This window comes from Antrostomus carolinensis, unplaced genomic scaffold (assembly GCF_000700745.2).
Source record: "Antrostomus carolinensis isolate BGI_N321 unplaced genomic scaffold, ASM70074v2 scaffold28994, whole genome shotgun sequence".
Taxonomy (NCBI): domain Eukaryota; kingdom Metazoa; phylum Chordata; class Aves; order Caprimulgiformes; family Caprimulgidae; genus Antrostomus; species Antrostomus carolinensis.
The window spans coordinates 48,894-58,921 of record NW_010309172.1 but is presented as its reverse complement, the minus strand read 5'-3'; the positions used below and the strand labels follow the sequence as shown (position 1 = coordinate 58,921).

Below are 10,028 nucleotides of genomic sequence, written 5' to 3'. Positions count from 1 at the left end.
CACCTTCCATGTCACTAGATGTGGAAGATTCTTTTCCATTGGCTTCAGCAATTATGAAAACATGGGGTAAAGTGGGTAACTCAAATCTAACCCTCCCTTCCCACTCCCAAAGTGACTTTGAGTCAGAGCTGAATAACTGCATATCTGCAAGGCTGTAATGTGTGGAGCAACAGATTGCTACACAAAATCGCAAGTTTTTATTTTGACTCACCTTCCATCGAGGTCCAACTTTAACATGCATCATTGTCTTCTTATCCCACAGAACTGTAATGTCCTGTTCTGGAAAGTGTATCACAGTATAGTATCCAGCCTTCCAAAGCTGATAGTTAGATTTGTTTTCCTGTCCCCTTAACATCTTCTGACAGAAAAGAAAATGTATTAAGTTCTAAGAAAGTAATTCTGCCAAGGTATGCAGACAATTAGTAACAAAGCTTATACTGAAAAATACTTTATCTTTAGCATATAGTTGAATCAATAATATAACTAGAAATTTTGTTTAACACTTCGATATTTTGCCTTTTCAACCATTCAAGTTTGCTTTGATTTTGTACTTTGGGTTCCCTTTCAAAACCAAGTGGAAAGACACAAATAAATGCTAATATGCTTCAACTGCTTGAGGTTTTTGAAGTCTTCTTTGTAGGACAAATAGAAATTCAAAAAAACCAACAAAAATTAGATTTTTCCTGGGACCTGCTGCTTCATCTAGGCCTAGGCACTTATACTGCATAAACTCAGACTGAGTGACATTTTCCAAAACCATACTCCTTTAGAGCTGTAATTTTACAATGCTTATCTTAAAGGGCACTATAAAAAGGAAAGACAGTAACTAACCTGCTGCTCAGAAGGCTCACTAAAATAAATCTCAGTGTCTCCAACAGTGATGAAAATATTCTTTGAGCAAACAATATCATTGTCAAAGCACTTTTTGTTCTGAGCAATTATGGATATATTTGAGTTATCTGTGCTCTGCAATATGAAGAAGAAATCATTTTACTTATAGATTCAATTGCATTTCACTCCCGCAGATTTATTCCAGGCTTACCATGACAAAAAGATGGATAACTCAGTATTTACACATCTTTGAAATTAAATTTCAGAAAAGCTACCAAACGAGGAAATGCCTTTTTAAATTCAAAGCTGAACCCACAACCAGCTCAAACTCTGGAGTTAAACACAAAGAGTCATTATGTTCAGCTGTGAGTCCTCTTTCTGAGGACTTCACAAACTCAGAGGATCAGCCTATCTCTCAAATAAGAGTCTGGTTTAGGCTTTTAAAATATGCTCCTATGCAGAATCCAATATTTACTGCACAGTATGGTTGTCAAAATCAAGACATACTATAAAAAGAGCTTTATTTTTAAACCAAAGTACTTGAGATCAAGCTGGTTTTGTATTTTTTAAACCAAGAAACTTACCATCTGTCAGTAGCATATAGAACAATTTTTGTACCACCACCCATCAAAATTCACAAAACTATGAGTCATACTAAATTTTATTGGAGGGGATAAAGGTTTCTGCTGATGTTTTTGTTTGGTTGTTTGTTTTTTTCTTTAACATTTAGAAGATTAGTCTATTCTGTTGTCTTTTGATTTGCTGGTATTTTAGTACCCAAAATTCACATTTACTGCCTTTCCAATCCCAGATCTGTTGGCTCTCCAGCCTGTAAATTAATTTTGTGTTTTTAGCACATAAATCACTTTTGCACCTTGGCCTAACATGTCTGATTATTCACCTACAGCTTTTGTGGTCTTTTTGTAGCCTAATGGAAACACACATGCAACCTGTAATTCCCCATGCTAGGACTGGTACTGGAATAAAGGAGACCAGCTACATTTTCAGAGTTGCTAACACTACCACAAACAAAAATGAAGTAACTCTCATTATTTCATATTTTAATTTGCCGTTCAATTCATTTCTGTACCAATCTTTGCAAGGCAACGACAAGACATTACTACAGAATAGAGACTTGAGAGAGTTAACTTCATAACATTAAAATAAGCCAATAATAGTGCTTCTGAATCCAGTCTCATTTTTGAGCAAATTCAGTCCTACAGTTTTTACAAACCTGAGACGTATATGAAAGAAAAATCTTGGAGGTGGCAAGCTATCTATCTCACCAACTGTATCATCCCGTCTTATATGAGACACTTGGGTAAATGCTGGAAACAAAAAGATGTTTAAACTTCTCTTCTGACTCTCACCCTGCTTTAAATACTCTCTGAGACTATGGCTAGCTGAAATTAGTTGTAGGTGTTATTGGGCACAGTGGACAAGATGGGAATGGCGGCTTTCAGCAGTTCCCCGGTCCTGGTAACTCCTCTCGGCTCCCAGCAATGCTCTTGGAGAGCTCCACTTGGCCACAATGGGAGAGACTTCTTGCCTTGGTTTGTGCCCACAGCATCTCTTCCCAGAGCTTTGCTCCATCTCTTGGTCAGCGTACCTCTCTTTTGGTCAGTATACCCCTGAAAGGTGACACATACATGCTCCTAATCACTCCCTACTCTGTACCCTTGTTTTTAGTGTGCATATCAAAATTCAAGAATAAAAAACCATGTCATCAATTTTTCCTTACCGCTGAGAAACATTGCATGCAGAAAATATGAGTCCTACAGGAAGCAGCTTTTTTCTTTTCCCTTAATAATACTCAAAGTGACTAAGCTGTTTAAAGAATGCTTTCAATCTATTAAAACAAACAAACAAAAAAACCCCAAAAAGCCCACCTCAACAATTTTAGCAAATGGGAAGTGTAGAGGTATTTTTGTTGCTACACAGAGAGTTGCTACAGCTTCGTCTACCCCGAGTCTAGCATGGCCCACAAGCCATAGGATGCCGCTACGTGGCATTGCAAACACTCTGCAGCAAGCGTGAGTGAATGCAATGATCAGGTATGGGAGACTGCCTGCAAGCTTTATGTTACCCTAATGCCAAGGCTTAAGAAACAGGTGGTATATGTTAGCAATTAGCTTGGAAGACAACAGTTGAGGTGGGTAAAGTTTGTCACTGGCTGCTAGGGGTAAGAGGGTGTAGGAAATCAGCTCTCCATAATTTAGCAAGGGAACTCAGTTTAAAAGTGCTGAAAGGTTCAGGGTAAAGCAAAGTTCATCTGTTCTGTTGTAAAGTTGTTTTAGGTTGTACTCAGAATAAAATTGGACACTACCTTTTTGGGAAATACACTGTGTTTTAATTAAGCCAGGCTTGCTACTGGAGTCAGTCCAGTAATTATTCCCCTCCAAGTCAGATATCTAACAGCCCAGAGCATTTTTTGACTTATTGGAGGTGATGTGGTAAATTAAAAAGAAGAAAAACTCATTAGTTTGGTAGATAGGATGCAAGCTGATATATTCTGTGCTGGAAAAATGAAAAGTGAGCAAAGAAGCTACCTCCCCACCATGAGTCTGTTCAGAAAAGGACTTTGCTTGCAGTCTATGGGTGTATTTGGTGCCTAGGACATTGTGGGTTCTTTTCATTGCAGAGTTAATTCCTCTTCAGTTAGCTTAGCCTCAGCAAAAGGGGACACTCTGAGTTAATAGGGAAGCAACGTCTTCATCGTAAGAAAAGAGATGGAGGGCTTTAGTTTAAAAAAAGGATAGTTAATTCAGGCTAATTATCCCACAGTAAAAATACACCTTTTTTGGCAATGAAGACAAGTTCTTGGAGCAGCAGCAGGTAGCTGTATTAGCTATGCTAATTGAAGCTGCTGCCTGTGCCTTCTGACAGTCCAGGCAAATCCTTTCAGCTGAACAGCATCAACATACTCAAGTCAGAAGTTTTTGTGTATGGTTGGGATTTGAGCCAAGGGCAAAAGTCAAATTACATTTCAAGTTAACTCTGCAGTAGAGAGAACCCTGAGACAGGCAATGTTTTGCTGACCAAAGCCAGAACAGGGAGTCCTGAAGACATGTGAAGTACTTCCTTAATTGTAGAACTGCATGTTGGTGTTAAATTACTAGAAATTATGCAGGATAGAAATGTAGAGAGACAGTGGTGGCGGTTCAGTAGAGCTATGAGTAAACCAGACATTTAAGAAAAAGGGCTTTGCATTGAATCCTGAGTCTTCTGTGCTTTCTCTTTCTAATTAAATCTTAGAACTAAACCCAAATATAAAAACACCATTATGAATTATGTGTTTCTTGTGGCTCACAGCTTTCTTTTTAAGATTTGCTTTACATATATACCCTTGCCATTCTCTTTATATACCTCAGTAAAAACTGAGTCTTTTTCCACCTGTACAGTACCAGCCAAATTCGAAGTTGAATGACAGTCTATCCTGGTCTTCAAATTATTCTGTAACTGCTATACGTGCAGGCTCTGCTTTCAGCAGGGAAGAAATAAAGTGCAATTGAAACTTAGCACTTAATTACTGGCAATGCAAAAGAAAGAACAGGGACTATTTAGATAAACTGAAGATCATCTTTTAATATTTGTGTGAGACAGCGAGGTCTTGGGCAAATCTCAACAGCTCTTAGGTACTGTGATAATATAAATCATAATGATTGAGTTCCACCTCTCTAATCTGCACTGGCTCCACACAGGCATGAAAACAAGCTTTTCTCACTACTGCTGGAAGAAATGTCTGAGTAGACACTAGGACCAGGTCTAATGAATACAAGGTGGGGGTTTTTGTTGGTTTTCTTTTTTTTTTCTACACAGTCTTTTTCCAAGACAGAGTCACTTTTTACCTTTTTAGGTAAAATGCACCCAACAGGGGATGTACTACAGTTCATCATGTGAAACCTACTTACGCTGACAGAAACTAGAAATAAAATGGTTTTCCCACTGCAAGAGTATCTTCCCACGTAAATTACCATATCCAGCCTGTTCCAACTTAATATCAGTTTCTTTGTGATAACATGGAGTTGCCAAGCAACAGGAAAGACAGAGTCACAGCTCTGGGCAGTCAGTCAAAAGCTCATTGTCAGTCCCTCTTCTCAGGACATTCTTTTTCTAGGCTTCACTGCATTTTTTTCCATATTTCTTCCTAGCCGAAAAAGCAAAGTACTTCTTTCCCTTATTTTTTTTTTTTTTCTTTTTTTCCAGTAGTGCTTGGGAATGCTAGGGTTTATTTTTGTTATAAACTTTCTATTTCAATATCCTGTTAGAAATTTTCTATTGCTATCAACCAATAACAACACTGTGCAGTGTGCTTACATAGTCCAAATGCAGCCTGGGAGAAGACAATTTGAAAGTGGCTGTATTTATCTTCTTTGAAAGTTTCATTAAAATCTCTCTAACTGTTCAGTGTAAATACTCATTCTTTTTCATTCTTAATATCCTTATTTCCCCCCTCCCCCCCCCTTTTTTTTTTGTTCCCTACAATTTCCTTAATTTCTTAACATTTAACTTTCTAGAATTTGGGAATGTCTTTTTGTGTGTGTCTCCCCCCCACTTTTTTTTTTGTTCCCTACAATTCGCTAACTTGCAAACTAGAGTTGCCATAAAAGCATCTGGGGACATACTAGGAACTGGATAAAGGTAGATCAGTCCTATTTTCCTTTTGTTTTAATGACTTTTTAGAGGTTTTCATATTTAGCCACATACACAAACAAATGAAAAAAAATCTCTAAAAATGCTGAAAAAATATACAGTAGTTTAAAAAGTAGAATTTGCTTTCTCCTTCCTACATATTTTCAGAGAGACACATTAGCTCTGTTCAGACTTAACCTTTCAAGCAATTTTATAGAAACTCAGAATTAGTTCGGTCATTGTTTATTGGACTCTGAACTTCTTCTGAAGGAACTTAACATTTGAAACTACTGGTTCTAGTGAGCTTGATCCTAGGAGAAGCCAAGCATCTTAGCCTGGATTTAGTGAGCATTTAGGCACAAATTTTTAAGTGTTTTTGGAGATCAGATAAACGCCTTGGCACCTGACATGATTTTGCTTTGTTAGTTTCTTGTGCCAATTTATGAGGCAGTTGATCTCCAGATAATCAGTGAAAACACATTAATTATGCAAAACTCATTCACAATTTACACCAAGAAGCATCTCCTATTGGAAAGCTTCTTTCATTTTGCTGGTGTAATAATTTCTTCTGAACAATTTCAAAATTATGTACATTCTATGTAACTTCATCTAATCCCTGCTTTTGCATCCTGTACAATTTTGTATCATCACACGCTTTTCCCCATAGCTAGTCAAACATTGGCGCAGTATTGCTTGGTGTCAGCAGATGGCACCGATACACACTGTCTCAGTTTGGGAAGACATCCATGTGAACGTTGGGAAACACTATTATAGGAAAGATACTAGGTGTTCCTCTTACAGGAGAGAGAAAAGGAAAAGTAATAGCACTTATTTTTCCACTGAAGTTATGTATTTCTATACAAGTATTTAAAACAAACAAACAAAGCAAATCAAAACCCAGCATTTAGGAACCAAGAACCTAAGAGCCAATTTGCTCATGCACACACATATGCACAAAATTCTCTTTTCCTCAACATCTTCTACAGAGCTGCAGATTATGTGATTATTTTCACTTAAAATACAGCAAAGAAGCTTGAAATACACCTGTAAGAGAGGACACATTTCTAGCATTGTAGCACAGTTGAGTAGAAATGCAGGAGAGCAACAGGATTAAGTAGATTAACTGACGCAGATTCAAAGGGAGTGAAATTATTCCAGCTACTGTCTCACCCTCAAACAACTTTCAGATGTCTGCTAATGCTTCCATGATAACTCTTTCCTATTTCATTAAAAGTTACTTCCCAAAAGGATACACCTTGGGCAGAATAAACTCTCGACAACTCTTAAGAAAGATGCATTACAAATATCTGTATGCATATACAAGCAACAGGAAAAATAAATCATTATATCATATTTACTTTATTGTACATAGGGGTTTTTGTAGTAGATTTTATGGCAATATAGGGTTGTTGGATTTTATGAGGTTTTGTCAACAATATTTTTAAAATCCAAATAATTTTTTTAAATGTACTCCTAATAATGAAAAGTATATGACAGGGAATATTTTACTTCATATACTTCAAAACTTTGTTCAAAGTCAACGTTTCTTAGTTTTGAAAGAGTTGATTAATAAGAGAGATCACTGGAAAGGTTTTGTTTTCCTTTTTTGTATTTTAAGAGACCTACATTAAAAGGTTTGCAAAAGATCATTGAAAGCAGATTTTCTTTTGTTTTATTTACTTAGCTCTGCCTGCGTGTGTATCAGATTTGGCTTTTGCACAGGTTACGTTACTGCAATTCCTTTCTAATTAAAAATGAGATATTCTGAAGATTAAGGATTTGGGAATGTTCAGATATTTGTTTCCAAGTAACACATCCTGCAACAGGAGTTATTCTGAATCACTAATCAGCAGCACAGTTGGTGGTATTAGTTTTAAATATCTAAACAGGTATTTATATGAGACCTATTAGTACTGGTTTATTAATAAGTGCATAAAGGTCAATTTTTATCATTGTTGGTTGTAACGAGAAAGCACAACATAGCAGAAAATAAAAGGACAAGACATAGTGGTGATAAATTTGCCTTTTCTGAGCTCTAGCAAATGATGGCAGAAGCTAGAAAGCTGGAACTTGCACAAAGCTTTTATTTTTTTAGATATAATGAATGTTAAATACATTCACTCACACTGCTGAAGTTCAGTTTCTATATATTCAGAAACAAAAATACTCATATCCTGAACTAAATCAGAATAAATGTGATTCAAAGTTCTCATAGTTCACTGACAACAGCCAGAGTCAGAGGCCATCAACTGCTAAGCAGCATCTACAGGTGTCTAGCCTGAGCATCCTCCTGCTTCAAACACAGCAAAAGGCTTTCATTTTACTGCTGCCAACAAAGCACAGAGCTTCCTGAAACAGCACCACACGATGCCGGTTTTTGCTCATCTTTTACCACTGTATCAGTGGAAGATTGGCATCAATAGTTCACAAAGCTGTACCCACCAGAGGCCATCCAACCCAGGCAGTCATTCTTACAGTGAAATGCTGCTTTTCAGGCAGCCATCAGATTAAAACATTTTAAAGTCAGTGCAGCCAAAGGGCTGTTGGATGCTGAATATTAACTCAAAAGCAGAAATTCAAGGTGAAAAGGTCACTTTCTTCAAGTTGTGTGGTCGCTAAATGGTAAGGTCCTTAGAAAGAGAATCCAACTTCTGAGTCACACCATGCACACACCGCCTCCAAATTGCCATTCTCATGGTGAGAAACTTTTCCCCGAGTCTTTCCTGGAAGCCCTCCATGCTAATCTGAACAAATTGAAAGAAATCTTTCCTTTGTTGGAGAGTGAAAGTGATTCATTCACTGCATAATTTAATGGTCTGGAGAATCAGGTGGTAGAGACGGAAAGGCATGTAGAGGTAATTGAGTCTGAAATCATTGATCTGGAGAACATGGAACCCGAGCACAAATTCATTGCCAACTGTAATAAAATCCTTTGCTCACAGAAGGTGTAGAACAAATATAAAAATAGGTACAAGCCAAAATTACCCGAGCACTGTGCTTCCCAGCTGAAGACAAACTATTAAAGAGAGGTTCAAACAGATTGCATTTAGGGAGGCTAACGGCCAAGTCAAACAGTGAGGGCTGGTAACATTTGTAACTTCAAATTGAACATTATCTACTTTCCCATTAAAGTAGAGTTCCCATCTTCAGAATCTATTAAAAGAAAATATTTGCCTTAGCTATGAACAGTCAGCTTGACAATTTGGGTTAACCATGAACCTGCAACTTTAGTTCCCCATAGGGTAATTAACAGCAAGCAGAATGCATTCATTCAAACAGGCTACAAGAGAGAGCATGCAAAATACTATTTCATTCTCTGGGTTTGATAGCTTCATGGATCTGCAGACTGGCTACCTGGCATAAATGATGTTGAAGAAAGCTGCACAAATATTACAGATATTCAATAAGAAGAAATGGGATACAGGCTACTTGTGCCTCCTCAGATGTGACCAACGAGTAAATGAGGAATTGTTGCTTTGTATACAATTGCTCCAGCTTATGCCCAGTCACCACTTCATAAATTTACCAATCAAGTTAAATGTATCAGCAAGTAGTGGTTAAAAGATTATCAGTGCATCAACCAACTTCTGTATTAAGCACTTCAATAAAAGAATCACAAACAAAAAGCTTTGAACTTGCCTCAAGTTACAAAAGAAGGGGTATGCAAGAAAAGAACTCCCTTGCCGTATTCCCCAGGGCCGACCAGGTCTCTAACACTGGGGACTGCTCATCAATAGGGTAATAATTTAGGAAACTACTACTGGTTCACCAGATCATGCATGTTTTGGTAAATGAACCTCTGCCTTAACAAATGGGCTCTCATGTGGTATCTCTTGACCCAAAAGATTTACATCTACACTTCTAATTGGCATAACAGTTCAATTATTGATGATGTTTGGTTGTTGCTTTCATAATCCTCCAACACACTAAATCTGCTGATAACTTTGGCTTTAAAAGAGTCTTTGTGGTTGCATCAAAAACATCAAAAAGGTGACTTTAAAAAGGCCAAACCCACAATGTCAGATGAAAAGAAATGAAAGTATTTTTATCTCATACTTTGAAGTTTGGACTAATCCATAAAATGTGAATACTTGAGGATGAAGGCTTAGTTCTGCTGACCTCCATCTTTCAGGATACAGGAGTAAAAGAGGCCTTCCTTTTCTTGACTTCAGGACTTCATTGACAACCTACTAAAGCTAATGCAAAGACTTCAGTGGGTTGTTTGGGGATTTTTTCTAAAGGCAGCTGACCATTACAACAGAGCTACCTCTCATTCAAGGACATTCTAATGGATAGACTATTCATCTAAACTCTTGCTTGGAGACTCCTCCAAATCAGAGAAAATACAATTCTTCTCAGCAGAGAACAGGCCTGAGGGGCTCCAAGAGCACTGATCCTACAAGTCTTCACAAACACACTGAACTGCATGACTGAAAACCACCACAAAGCTAGAAAAAGACCAACGTGTGTGACAGAAAGACAGCAATTTTACTGTAAGAGCAGGATTCTATGAAACAGGCCAGTGGAAGAAATAGAGCATGAGTAAAAATTACATGCAGTAAAAG

General features: G+C 37.5%; 1 protein-coding gene across 1 annotated transcript in view; it reads right to left on the bottom strand.

The window, feature by feature from the left end:
* Positions 1 to 211: 211 nt before the first annotated feature.
* LOC104523452 (otogelin-like protein) overlaps positions 212 to 10,028 on the bottom strand; it is a gene marked incomplete at its 3' end in the record, with an annotated part of 55,153 nt that continues 45,336 nt past the window's right edge. The window contains exons 27-28 of the mRNA XM_029084504.1: positions 832 to 966; positions 212 to 358 (exon numbers count right to left, since the gene is read on the bottom strand). Coding sequence (XP_028940337.1) covers positions 212 to 358; positions 832 to 966 — 282 coding nt within the window. The remainder of the gene's footprint in view (positions 359 to 831; positions 967 to 10,028) is intronic.